The 14997-nt window shown below is 38.6% G+C and overlaps 1 protein-coding gene across 2 annotated transcripts; it reads right to left on the reverse strand.

Annotated features, from left to right (window-relative positions):
* Nucleotides 1-685: 685 nt before the first annotated feature.
* On the reverse strand, nt 686-13442 carry LOC141758969 (lactadherin-like). Of its 2 annotated transcripts, none has more exons than XM_074620838.1 (10): nt 13224-13442; nt 10765-10890; nt 10547-10678; nt 6394-6507; nt 5501-5682; nt 5268-5423; nt 4800-4944; nt 3892-4076; nt 3646-3801; nt 686-2122 (listed from the first exon to the last, which is right to left on the reverse strand). In XM_074620838.1, exons 1-10 carry the CDS (start codon nt 13297-13299, stop codon nt 1979-1981), a joined length of 1416 nt encoding a protein of 471 aa, XP_074476939.1. In that variant the 5' UTR covers nt 13300-13442; the 3' UTR covers nt 686-1978. The 2 variants fall into 2 exon arrangements, with proteins under 2 accessions (XP_074476939.1, XP_074476931.1); XM_074620830.1 differs by having other exon boundaries at nt 3892-4094; nt 13224-13440.
* Nucleotides 13443-14997: the final 1555 nt, after the last annotated feature.

Consider the following 14997-nt stretch of genomic DNA (forward strand, 5'->3'; position numbering starts at 1 on the left):
CATAGATGAAAGCTGTTGCCAGGGGCCAAACCAGGGGCCAAACATACCAGGACTGAGATCTTAGCAGAGAGATGAGCATCTAACAGGCTGTAATTACTCTTGTAAACATCAGGCCAAAGGCCGGCAGTCCAGCATAGAGAAGATCACAACATCTTAGGGCAGATTGGGACAGAATGTGAAAGAAAGCAGAACACAGGTTCGATGTTTGAATGTTGACAATGTTTGACATTCAATCTGTTTTATCTGAGAGCTTCAAGTCAAATACAAAGTCGTACTGTACCTTTCTTTTAATGCTAGCTTTGTATACAGTATATGTTACAAAAAGAGGTGTACTTTTTGGATTACAGCAACATCTGAACAATGCAGAGATGCTTCCTCTCCTTCATGCCGCTCCCTTTGTGTCCTTTGTGTCTGTTCATGCAGAAATCAGCCACCATCACCCACTCTGACATGGACTTTGGCTGACCAAATGGGACTCTTATAGCCAGCAGTGGGAAGTAAACTCTTATGTAACCGGTGACATTCAGTATATCAGCTCATACTACAGCATGACAAAGACATATTGTGTGTCTCTTGATTGGAAAGAAACAAACACAAAGACTTTTTTTTTTTTTAACATTTAATAAACGATCTCAGGTCAAGACCAACAATGTATAATAATAATAATAATAATAATAATAAAAAAGAATGTAAAACAATGTTTATTTTCTACACATCTTTCTACATATTTCACATTTGTTGTAAAAAGGATTAAATTTCAATGAAATTATTCGTATGAATGAAGCTGCTAAAATGTGTGAAAACAGTAATCAAAGTGGGCCGGTACGTTCACGTCCTTTTTTTTGTACAATAATTAGTGAACTGTTTGTTATAACTTTTTTATTTCTGGATAAATATAATTAATGAAATATTATTTAAAACTTTTCTAAATCTGCTCTTTTGATTTACAGAAAAATGATTTACAGGGGAAACATTTCCAGAAGAATTAAATGTTGAGCCGAAGGCTGTGATATGTGTAACTAATAAAATGATTGTTGAACTGTAGCAAGTTTTCTCTTTAAGCGTTTTGGCCGTTACCTATAACAATAATAATGGTCCAGAATTATGGAGAATTGCATATTTTTAAGTCAAAAACCTTCACATTTTCTTGGGGGAAGACCCCTAAATCCAACATCTCGTTGTAGCCTTTTATCTTTTATTCACTGTAGAAATTCAGAATGTAATAATGATAGCTGATATCGGCCGACACACACGCCAACATGTGAATGAGGGGAGTACCGGCACTTCTTTTTTCCACTTCAAACACTGTGTAAAAAACAGATGTCACGTGAAAAAGCCCTACAGTTTGTAAGTCCATCATTTGATTGACAGATCAGTGTGCTGCAGTTCAAATTGTAATAAATTTCTACTCTTGGACATATTATCTCTTTCAGGATAGTTGGAAATGCCAGAATATTATTGCACAGGCCCTGCGTAAATATAGTTTGTGCTACAGTAACTAAACAGCAGTTGGCTGTAGTGAGATACGGTGAGGATGTTTGTCATCTGTCCTCTGCGGACTGGTAAAACAAAAAGGTTGTTAACTGGTGTTGGACTGCACAGGAAACGTTTTAGACTGGTAATTTAGCTTGAAGTACAACTGGAATAGGTGAAGAGCACATTTACGAGAACCTGAAACCAATCTGAATTCTTAGAAGGAGCAACAAATATAGATTAAGAGCAAATTTAGTTTTTATCCAAAGCTATTAAAATTCAAATCATTTATACTTCTTAAAATTGAGCAAACAATGTTATTAACATAAACATTAAAGTTAGAAAGTGCTACAAGTGTTACAGTCCCAGCAGCCAACAGGATCTTTATCCAGAGAAACAGAACAGTTGGTTCTGTTCCAGATGATCCGTCCCTCTGCTGTGGTTAGAGGAGATGGAGCGGCCGGATGAGGATGGAGCACTGTCAGACGAGTGACTGATGAAGTTTCTAGTCGTCGCAGCCCAGCAGCTCCATGCGTAGAGTGATGCGCTCGTGCCACTCCCAGGGGACGACGCGGACGTACCGGGCGTAGAACGGAGGCTCGAATAGATTCTTCTTGTGGGTGTTGTTGTCAATGTTGCCTGGGAAAAGCTGCAAATTAGAAAAAAAAGAGCATACTGAATACATATAGGGCTGGGCGATATGGAGAACATCAAATATCTCGATAATTTTGACCAAATACCTCAATATCAACATTGCTACGATATTGTAGGGTTGGTGCTTTTACAAAATATTTACATAATGAGATTTTTGATAAATAATCATCAGTGATGTGGATATAATGACTAAGTGGGTAAAGGCAAATAACAGAACAGCTACAACAGTCTGGTAAGTTCAGAAAATTAAATCACTTTACTGTAATGTAGCCTTTAAAACCAGGAAAAGATGACACTTATGCCATCTTACAATATCCGAAATCTAAGACGATATCTAGTCTCATATCACGACATCGATGTAATATTGATATATTGCCCAGCCCTAAATACATCCACCAAGTTGTTCATCAAACTGATCTGTGCTGTCGTCTGACAACCTTACGACCCAGCAGAATCCTAACAGCCCCACCCAGACGCTCAGAGCTTTCAGACGAAGCCCCCGGGCAGCATCATTATGTTGTGAGCCAACTACAGCTCAGTAAAAACCTCAAAGCTAGTTTTACAGTTTTATGGCTCAAGCTTCAGGTCCACTCCTCCAGCAAGAGACATATTAAATATCTCTTCATAAAGGGGAAGAGAGAACAGAAAGAAGAAGCTGACATTTTGGACTTCTTTTTACAAACTTTAGGCGTTGTGTATTACTTTGAAAAGACTCTGGTTTATGCAAAAAACACTTCATGAAAAGAGGTATTAAATTACTCAACACTCTAAGAGCCTTTTTAAAAGGTGCTAATTGCGAGATTGGGAGCATTTCTATTGCCTCCGCTTGGCTCTCAACATGGCAACAGCTGAGCCGGTGGCTTGCAGCTAATGGTGTTAACAGTGACAATAGTGCAAATAACGGCAAAAGTGCTGACAAAGGTTTTCTAGTTTCCGGGTCTACTTTCTGGGTATGAGGCCTACTGAATAGTGTTTCTCACACTGGCCCCGTCCATGAGTTGCCAATCGGCCCACAGACTTTACATTGTGATGATGTCACAGATTTAAATTGGTTTAAATCGCTTTTCTCGGCTCGAGGAAAGTTTTACAAATATAAAACCTCCATGAATCAAAAATGAGTAATAGAAAGAGTCATAATTGACCTTGTTTGCAGTTCGAGGTGTCGTGTCAACAGATTACAGAAGTCTCTTTTACTGTGGTGCTCTATGGGGAAAATGCTTTTAGGGCCGCAGGGGGAGTTTTTGTTGGCCACTGGAAAAAATTGGAAGCAAGACTGAGTGGTGGCGCCGTATCCAGGTCTTATTATCACACAAAGGGAGAGTGACTTCATTCTCTGCTCAGGTAGACATCACTCCTTTGTATCTTTAAATGGCAAATAGTTGCTGCTGTATTAATGCTCTGAATATCATATAGAGCACCTTTAAAAAGCACTGCATTGAAATGAGACTAATTTACGAAGACATACATACAGTATACTGCATTAGAGAAATATATTTTAGGTATTCACACATGTCTGACCTTATCATCGCTGGTGTTCTCCTCCTTCAACATACTCCATGACTCTCCATCGTTACTATAAGCGACTTTAAACAGCGACACAAACTGCACCACCCCAAAGTCTTTGGCCCCCTGAGTGATGATGCCTGTGAGGCGCTTCGTCTTCTCTAGATCCACCTGGTGAAGGAACAAAGACAACACTTATACTCTGCAACACCTGCTGGCTTTAAAATAATGATATTTCACCACTGAGGTTTCCCTCCTCACCTGGATCCACTCTGAGCGGTTGTTGTGTACAGGAGACCAGGCGTTTGTCTTTCCCTGCTTATCCAGCCGGGCAAACTGAGGGTACCAGGTGAAGGTATCGATGCCCCACGTACTGAAAGAGCTGGAGGCTGAAAGCTGCCCGTCTGAGACGAGGCGAGACTTCATCCCCAGAGGCTCTGAGCAACCTGCCGTGTTTGAATAAACTGTGAATCAAAAGCAGACGGAAAGACGGAGGGAGGGGAACCAAAGCCACAGAAAGAGAGAGAGGAAAGAAAAAGACCCAAAGAAATTAACTTCACCTTTCATCCATTTGAAGGAAATTAGAAATATTCTGATTAAAATCCTGTTTTACACCCAGGAATGACCAAGAGGAAGGAACAGAAAGAGGCGTACAGAGTAGAACAATGCATGCAATAAAGTGTATAAAGCTATGCACTGTATACAGTGTGTAAACATTCACCATGTAAAGGTTTTAGTTGTTAAGTTCAAAGAAGGACAAACGAATGGAGGTGGTTTTGTCTGTGTGTGTGTTTGCCTGGAATTGCTGCTTTTATTGTTGCACAGTGAGGTTTACCCACAGAATACTGTTTATTTACACTATACAATTTCTATGTAACCACGGCTGGATGGAGGCCATGTTATGTTGTTGAAATAAACTCTTTGACTTGTCAGTGTAACCACAGCAAGAAGAAATCAACACAGTAAAATAAGAGACAAGAGGGAAAGAAAACAAAAGAAACCTTTCTTCAAAATGGAAAGTTCACAAAGGCTATAACTTGCCTTGAGTTAAACTTACTGTAATTCATCTGTTCTTTTTTTACCAAATTAGTTTTTCTATCCACCATCATTATCTGCCAAACTTTCTGTGTATGTTAAACTTGTAACCGGGCGTTTTTCTGTGTGTTTACCATTCAGTTCACAGCCCACCAGCTCCATGCGCAGCGTGCAGGCCCTGCGGCAAATCACGGGAACGATGCGGATGTACTGGGCCACGATAGGAGGGTCGAACAGGTTGGTCTTTGTGCTGTCGTTATCTATGTTGCCCACGAATACCTGCAGCACACGGACACAGGAAATGAGGTGAATAAGCTGAAGAAAGGGAAGCTTTCCGCTGGTAAACATTGTAAGTAACTAGGGCTGCCAGTCATTTTGCTCTTTGTCAACTAAGATTTCTTTAGTTGATTAGTAATTTTTATGCTTTTTCATGCTGAATGACTTATTTCCAGTAAACTTATGAGCACATCTCAGGTAAACACAAGATTTAAAGAGGTGCTTTTGTGTGATTCTTTGCGGAAAAACTTTTTACAGATCTGTTATCGATTAGTTGACAAAGCCATTAGTCGACTGAGTAAGCTGTACAAAGGGAGTCCTCTAACCTTGTCCCTCTGCTGGCCGTCCACTCTGTAAGTGGTGTAAGCGTGTCCATCAAAGCTGCTCGCCACCTTGAAGGCCTTGATGTACTCCGACGTGCCCATGCGACTGGCTCCCTGAGTGATGATGCCCGTCAGACGCATCTTCTTCTGCATATCAATCTGTTGTCAACAAGTTAACAAGTGTTAGTCGGCTTCACGGCTCTCATTGGTCAGCCTCGTGATTTTAAAGTCTTCACCTCGATCCAGGGGTTCCTGTCGTGGGTGGCTGACGTCCAGGCGTTGACGATGCCTTGGTTGTTGAGTCGAGCCAAATCCGGACCCCAGCGCTGAAGACCCAGAATGCCGAAGTGCACAGAGGATGATGAAATCTGGGACTCCACGATTGTTCCTCCTTCCATCCCCAGCAGAGAAATGCAACCTGGGACACAGACAGTCAAATATTATCATGTAAGTAATTACATTTTCTCCGATCTATTTGAGTCATTAAATGTATTTTTATTTCTAAATAAATTACAGTGCAACTTTGTTTGTTTAGTGTCCACTGAAACAATAGGCCCTTTTCACAGCAGACATTTTGACATGTCATTGCAGGGTAAACACAGGTGATATTAATAACATTAATTATGGCCCTGATTCATTGAGGTGTACCAGGGCCCTGGAATAGTGCATGTTGGTTCACTGGAGTTACTGTAACACACTAAATAGAAAGGGACCATAATTAATTTGATCAATTACACCTGCGTTTACCCTGCTATGACATGTCAGAATGGCTGCTGTGAAAAGGGGCAGTTTGTGGTGCCAAAAAACTTTAGGCACTATAATTTGTATATTCCAAGTTTTACAAATAAAAGAGCACATTTTTTCTTCTTCTTTTTTCTTACTTATGCTTGAAAAAAACACCGATAAAGTACTTGTTCAGGATATTAAACCACTTTAAAATAGCAATTATTACATTTAATACAACACATACAGTAGTGGCCTGTTTTGTCATTTGGCCAATTCCAGAAATACAATATTTGATCTCATTTACACTCTTTGAAAAATTTTTTTGAGGAAAAGCAAGTGACATGAGGATATACATATCTGAGAAGAGTGTGAAGTGAAATGACAGGGTAGTTGGTGAACGTACGTAGCTGGCACTGCTTTCCAACATACGGTGAGGGGCACTGGCAGGTGTAGTCTCCATCGAGATCTCGACATTTCCCTCCATTCTTACAGGGCTGGTCGGCACAGTCATTCACATCTGAAAAAAGACGACAACTCGCTGTATTTATTTTCAACTCCTCAAACTAACGTTAATCAGGAATGTGAGTAAAAAGATGGTTGTTAGAGATGTGGTGCACACCTGCCCATGAAACATCTCAGAGAGAGAACAGAGGGAGGTTGAAGCAGGTGGAGGGGTCCACAATAGCCTCACTGTGTCTCCAACATACAGTTGTTGACAAGGAGTTTCTCTTAAATCGAACATGATGACAGAAATCCCCCTGAGGGCAACACGGAGGAGACGGGACACTCCTGGCAACCAGTTTAAATGGCACAGCCGGTCAGAGGTGAAAGGTCGCAGTTGATAATTGTATTTTATGCCGTGACTCGCTGAATGTGAACAGACACGGGAGACTTTAGGAGGTTATATCCATGTTGTGTCACCATCAGTCAGCCCACAAACTAACTGTGTATAGTGGCAAATGGATAATAATAAGAGCTCTGATGTCCACAAAGGAAAAACGTGTCGTTAGAATACATGTTGTATTTCAGCTGATAGTGAAATTAGTTTATAAATGTCATATGTGAGGTTTTCCTTCTACTTAAGATCTTGTTCCACTGTAACCATGGGAACACATGTAATGGTGACCAATCTCCACAAGGTGGCATGCTTGCACAGCATGTCTACATGGTTGATCTAGTTCAGTGGGAAAAAATGCATTATTTCCACCAGACAGCAGCACATTTTAACTCTTCTCATTCATCTTAACAACATGACCTAAATATTTTCACAGAAGAATGCTAAAGCAAATGGTTAGAAAAATTATGTTATTTATAAAACAAATAAAAAAATAAATGCTAAAATGAATACACACATTTAAATGTTAATAAAAATAAATAAATAAATAAATTAATAAAAGGGGAAATGAAACAGAAGAGTAGATAGATAGGGGACGTTATCCAAAGATAAATGAATAAAGAAGCAAATTAAAACTGAATTTATGTCACATTTGATCAATTAATGATTGCCTGCATTTATTTTTAATAATATTTTGGTTCATTTAATGGCATATTTATTTATTTATTTTATTTTATTTATTATTTTTTTATTTTGGCAGGTTCATGATTTTTTTTGTTAAACTGTAGGTTGTGTATATAAGGGGGGAGGCCCAGATTAATGTAAAGTTAGAATAAAAATGACGCTAGTGACAAAAAATGGGACATAATAGCTCATGGGGTCCTACTGTATTATGCTTTTTGTATGTGCATGCCATGGGAGGAGATCCAGATTAAAATACATTTAGTTTAAAATGCCTATTTACATTTTTTTTCAAACTATTGACAAAACTCTGACAAGCTCCCTGAGCCCATAAGAACGCAATTTGAGACAATCCCCAACTTCAGCTCCTCAATTTCCTGTCTTCTATCAAGTCAGGCAGCGTCCTGCTTCAATATCTGATAATGTGGAACATCAGTCAGCTTTATGTCACCAATGCAGTAAATGTATCCTCTGCTGAATGTCTGAGTTTGTATCTTAAACCTACATCTCTATGTTTTAACCTATAGCCTTTTATAGCCTTTTTGTTTACATTGTGGTGCATCTGTATTATGAAAAGTCCTGCTGCTTTGGCTACTAACAGTTCCTTTTCATATTGTACAGGCGATGACTTTAGATACCGAAGGAAACGTCTGAATCAAAAATTAAGTTTAACACTCAGTACAAACTACAAAATAAGATTCCACTGAAAAATGCTAAATGAAATGTAACTTTTGTCCAGCCTTATGTCCCGTCTCTTACTAACTATACCAGACTTCAGAACTAAAGCAGATGACAGGTTGACGTAATGCCACACGGGTCAGAGTAATTCTTGTTCCCGTTAACACTAAGAGGATTGGTCACAACTTAGAAACAAATGCCTGTACGGCTGTGACAAGAAGACTGGCATAGCACGGCTAATAACACTGAGAAACAGGTGATCCTACCAAGAGAAGGGCAGCCAAATAGATCTGATCTGGGATTACTTTTCACATGTTTTGGCAACACTGTTGACAAGTATGCCATTTACCCATTGTTTCTAGTAGAACTGCCTCCTCGTCATTGTTTTGGTCTTAGTCAACTAAGACTTCTATGGTTGATTAGTTATTTTTTTATGCTTTTTTCATGCTGAATGACTTATTTTCAAGAAACTTCTGAGCACATCTATGGTAAACACAAGATTTAAAGTGGTGCTTTTGTGTGATTCTTTGTGGAGAAACTCAGTTTTACAGCACCTTTACTAGGAAAGCCCTATTTTCTAGTGTTTCTTGCAAATGAAATGCAACAATTGCTATCTTACAAAGTGACTTTGCCTCTGAAATACTAATTAACTACTATCATATCATTAGTTTTACCTATGAATGTGTCTGTACTACATCATATATGGGACAGATTCCACCACAATCCAGCCTGTGACGTCTGACTGAATTAAAATTAGAAAATGTTTGGGAGTAGACGACCAGACTGCATAAGGACTATACTTGGTGGTCAGGTTGTGGGCGTTGAGAGGGAGAGCTGCTCATTCACAAAAAATGCCTCTTCAGTAATAGCATGAATTAAAGTCCTGAGAGTTACTTTTATTCAGATAATAATTCCAACACGTTCTCATCCCAATCGTTCGCGACCGACACATCACTATCTCCCGGCGCACTTTTCGCATTTAATATTGTCCTGGATGGGTTTACATTGTAGTTAATGGAAAACCCGGTGCGTCTCATACCGGCGCTAAAGGGTGACTTGTGTGGCGGTAACGAAAGCCGCCGGCTGTGACAAAGTGTCGGTGTTTGACGCCCTGGGAAAGAGAACAGGCTGTTTTTTCTTTCAGCAGTCATTCACACAAAGCTTATAGTTATTTCAATTCCAAGTCATTATATTAAGAGGATATGATGGAATTCACTATTATCAAATTCTTCATCTGATTTGGTCCAGCTTAAGCACAAACAGATGCAGTGTCTGCATGCTAAGAGACTTGGAGTGGCCTTTTACTAATTAGCCAAACAGAGTGACCGCAGCAGAAGCCGCTGAATGAGGCCTTTCATGGAGCTGCTGAGCTGACTACACATCTCTCTCTCCGCTGATGCTATGACAGGGTGGAAAAACCTCATGTGTTCACGCTTATGGAGAAATCTGCTGAAAGTGGAGCCTGTCGGACAAAATTTGGCTTGACTTTCTCTCAATTGCTTGCTTTTGTCTTGTATTAGAATCCAACACTATTGTTATTTTTTGTTTCAAGATGCCTTTTCTATTTAATCTAGGCCATAAAAACTTCCCTGGATGATAAAACTTCCATGTCAGCACATAATAGTTAAATAAAAGGTTTCCAAATTCATTGAATAAATAGCCAAATAACTCCTGAGAAACTGACAACTGACTAGAGGTGTAAGAAAATATTGATACACATGAGTATCACAATATTATGTGTTGTGATACTGTATCAATTCTGCAAAACGCTGTATCGATTTTTAATTAACCTCTTACAAATTCGATCTTTCGGAGGTTGTAGCGGGCTCAGCTTTATACTGGCATCATATTAAACTAGAAAACCTAGGGCATCCATTGGTACTATCCATAGCTTGTCGCAAACTTGCGCTAAATTCTGGCGAAGAAAAAATGGCATGGCCATTTTCAAAGGGGTCCCTTGACCTCTGACCTCCAGAGATATGTGAATGAGAATAGGTTCTATGAGTACCCACGAGTCTCCCCTTAACAGACATGCCCACTTTATGATAATTACATGCGGTTTTGGGCAAAAACCATGCAGTTTTATGCATGCAGTATTAATGTGTTATTTTTGCCTATTCTAAAAATGGTTTATTTCTGGTGTGTTCTTTATACTATGTGAGTTTTCCTAAAATTAGATGTAAAAATCGCGATATATCGCCTTGCTTACAGTATCGCAATATATTGAATCCGTTACCCTTGTATCATGATACGTATCGTATTGCCAGATTGCACAGCCCTACAACTGACAGTACAATTCAAATATATTTATGGTGAATGTAAATGTGGAGTTGAATAAGATTCACATCCAGAAGTAACTCACTGATCTGGCAGTGCGCTCCCTCGAAGCCGGGCTGGCACTTGCAGATGTACTCGTTGAAAACGTCTCCTCGTCTGGTTGGAGCGAAGATCTCACACGACCCATCGTTCTTGCAGGGGTTAGGATTGCAGGGTCCTGCGAGGAGGAAGAAGGAATTAGTGATTAGTTTAAAGTGTCTGATTAACCGTGCTTATCCTCCGAAAGGTTCCACTTTGCCGTACCTGTCTCTGTCACGTTGCAGGTGTCTCCACCGAAGCCATCTGAACAGATGCAGATGAATGGATCGTCTCCTATCACCGTCACACATGTTCCTCCATTATGGCAAACGTTCACCTCACAGTAGTCACCTGAGCAAATCAGAAAAACAGGGAGAGGATGTTATAAAATCACATATACATATATATATATATACATATATATATATATTAGACTCGTGGGTACCCATAGAACCCATTTTCATTCACATATCTTGAGGTCAGAGGTCATGGGACCCCTTTGAAAATGACCATACCAGTTTTTTTTTTAGCGTAAATTTGGAGCGTAAGTTTCTAGCTTTGTATCTGAGTCCACTACAACTTTAAAAATCGCAAGTTTGTGATGCGCTAAAGAAATAATGGTGTTACAAAAAATTTGTGTTAATAATAAATAACTTTGACAGCCCTTGTAAAATTGGTTGAGTACCTCTTTAATATCAAAGTGATCGTGGTTAAATAACATGCCGAGTTTGGGATACATTTGTCTGATCTCTTACTGCTCAGAATACACTGAGTTTTAATAACAGTAGGATCTACTGTGTTTCCTCTTTGATGCTGGAGTGTCTGGTGACCTGAGTGTCTGGTACAGCAGTAGTGCTGCAGCTTCAGCTGTGAGGCCCAAAGTGCTGAGTCACAGATCCTGCCTGGATTAGGAAAATGATGGTACAGACCTCGAGAGGGAGCGGCAGGGCACCAATTTATGAATCACACTGGAGCTGGCAAAACTGCAAAGCCTGAGCTCATAATCTTTGTGCTAACCGGCCCATTGAGTCACTGGATGCCACGTCAGAGTCATTATTCAAGCTCTGAGGAACACCAAGGTGGAACTACTGGACTTTGTTGTCACTTTCTTTGGCTTCTGTGAGGTAAAAACCTGTTTCAGCGTGAGAACAAATCTTTTATGTGCTTTAATAAAATTGGTTACAATGGAGTTTAATGTGGAAACTAAATCTTAAAAAAGTGCCTTATGAATAAATGTTGGAATGTAATCTGTTTGTCTTTTTCATGTTAGTCATTTTTATGCAGCCAACACTGACAACATACTGTGTCTATGTGCAGGATTAAGAGCTTGCAGGATTAGCCAGGTCGCACAGATGCATGCAGCTCTTTCAGGAATGAGCAGTTACACAACATGACAGTGCAGGAGCTTGTGAGTGGCTCAGGGACACCCAACACACCTGACTGACAGGTGGGTAGTAATGAGCACAGCAAAATAGGCCCTGAATGTACACAAACATCATGGCAGCAGAAGAACGGCAGCCACATACGCACAGTAAAGACAGTTAAAGTCTCCAAATTTGGCAGTATTTTAAGGTCTCCTGGTTGGCGGCACATTTCCAGGTTGGACTAAACTTGGGCGAGTGGACAGTTGGTTCATGTTGGCTCCAGACAACAGCACATATGGTGTTATTTTCCTCTCCATCTGCACCACCTCTTAGTGTGGCCACAGGGGACAATAATACATTAAAATGTAAGCACAAACAAAATGTGTGCAAATATATTGTTTGCAGGAAAACACCCCTGGAGATACAAATCACAACTATCTACTGCAAGTAACATTTATCTTAAAATACTGTATTAAAATAGAACTTTGTAATAACAGAGCCTCACACGTAATAACAGAGTAGTCTCACATTTAATCACTCATTCTACCATGGCAATACTGAGACACCATGTTGGGATGAAGGACTTACAAATTACATATTGACTGCTTTCAGAAATAACTGCACATTATATATATTACAATATGCTGAAAGGTTATTATGGAATTTTTGCCCAATGATGCCAAAAATATTCTGCCTACTGCCACTTTAATATACTTATTAATACTAATTAATTAATTGGTGTAGACTTAATATATATAATATAATATAATATAATATATTATATTATATATATTATATTATAATATAATCACTTGTGAAATGACTGTGAGGTTATATATATATATATATATATAACTGCACAGTCATTTCATAGGTGATGGGGAATGACAAAGAAGAGAATATTGTAATTATTGTGTTAAAATAGCTGTAAAATGAAAGACAGTTGTCATATAGCAGCTCCAGTAGTTGATTACTGAGGAAAGACCAACCTATTGCACATCTCCCCTGTTGTCATTCATTAAAGCCTCCACTTTAACCATCACCAAGAGACCTTGACACACAGTAGGAAAAACAAAACTGCATCTTCATGAGTCAGTAAAAGTAAAAGACCTATGAGCGGAATGGTGAAGTAGCCATCGTAATGGGAAACAGAAAGAAAATGGCATGGAAAATAAGACTAGGTGGCATAGTTCTGTGCCAAAGTAAGATAAATATGTATAAGAGTGAATGAAGTCTGGTGTGAGAAGTTGATGAGAAGTCAACAACATCAACAGACAGCACTGGACACGATTAATGTGATGTGTCGGTGGTTTAACTTACCTCTGACTGAACACAGGCAGAATAGAAGAGTCAGAGTTGTTAAAGTCGCTGTTATTACATTCCCGGGACGTTTCATATCTGATCCTCCGTTGTTTGTTCCTCAGGTTGTTTGTTTGTTGGGAGCGACGCGTCTAACGTCTAACTGATGCTGCGTTAAAGTGCTGTCGGAAATATGGTAACTCCGTCTGGGATTTAAAGGCAGGTGATGAATGAGGGATTTTTCGATAATACCCGAGTTAAGGACTTGTGACGTGATATGGGCGGAGAGCTCGGAGCCATGTAAACACAGAGAGACTTTAACACGTTTCTGCGCATATTAATTCCTGTTGTTACCTAACCTATTGGTATTGTTTACAACATTGACTTGTACATAGACTTGTGTTTATTTGTATTCTTATTTTATTGTTTGTCATTGGTGCTTTTTATATATATTTTAAAAATAATTATATATATTAACCTATTTTTTCACAACATGTGTTGCTACTTTACCATTGTCACTTTACCTTTATTTACCTTGTATACTTTACATACTTTTTTTACAAACTGTGATATATACATATTTATTACTTCTCTATATATACTACATACCTGGCTACACCTCTGTATATATATTTTAAGTACTAAGTGTGTGTGTGTGTGTGTGTGTGTGTGTGTGTGTGTGTGTGTGTGTGTGTATGTATATCTCTATATATATATTTTAGTACTTCTCATTATTACTTACTATATCATGTTTACATTCAGTTTTCCCATCTGGAATACTGTTGTCAACAAAATTACAAATATACAAATTTACATTTATATTTTATATTTAATTATGTTTATATTTATTTTAACTGCACTATTTTATGCCTTGGATTATCATTTTGCTTTTACTTGAGTGATTGTATATTATATATATTTATATTTTATGAGCATTGTTGAAGGAACCTGAGACCAAAGATTTTCTTTGTCAATGGCTGCTTTGCTGGAATTGACAATTGACAAATAAAGAACCTTGAACCTTGAACCTACATACATAACAGTCCTGTCTATGCTTTACCTTTATTTGTCCAGCTTTGTTGTCCTTGTCCCTAACTGTTTGTTTTGTTTCTGTATTTCTATTTCTGTGTAAGTACATTGAGAGAGATGCATAAAACCAGAGTCAAATTCATTGTATGTTCATACTTGCCAAATAAATCTGATTTTGATAAAACTGATTCTGACCTTTGTGCAATTATTCATTTTTGCTCTTGATTAATTTAGAGCAACTTGAAACAAAAGCTGCAAATTGAATTTAGTCAAAATGTTTTTTTTTGTGTGCTTTTAATTAGATTGTTTATTATTTGTATAGGTTATAGGCCTAAACCTAATTAAACACCAGTTACAGATGTTGATTCTTTCTCTTTAACATAGATCGAATCTGGTACCTGGTGATCTAAAATTAAAGCCATTGCAATCCATCACACAGTCTAATTAGTTGTCATTCCTGAGATCTAAATGCACGATAAACAATTGTGTATTTAAATAACCTGTTTTATAATTAGCATTATAATGCACCACTACTCATTCAAGGTGAAGATGAAAATATCTGCACCTCAGAATGGCATTTAAACACAAACTCATTAAATAATTGTCATGTTTCACTTAAAGGCTTTATTGTTAAGGTCACACTCCCAATCTGGAAGAGAAGCGTGAAAATTGGAGTGATTTAACTCTTTGGTACTTTGAATCAATCCCCGTGAGAAAACTCTGCATTTGACTCTGGCCAACTATTTAGGAACACAGCAGGCACAGC

Source organism: Sebastes fasciatus, chromosome 2 (assembly GCF_043250625.1).
Source record: "Sebastes fasciatus isolate fSebFas1 chromosome 2, fSebFas1.pri, whole genome shotgun sequence".
Classification (NCBI taxonomy): domain Eukaryota; kingdom Metazoa; phylum Chordata; class Actinopteri; order Perciformes; family Sebastidae; genus Sebastes; species Sebastes fasciatus.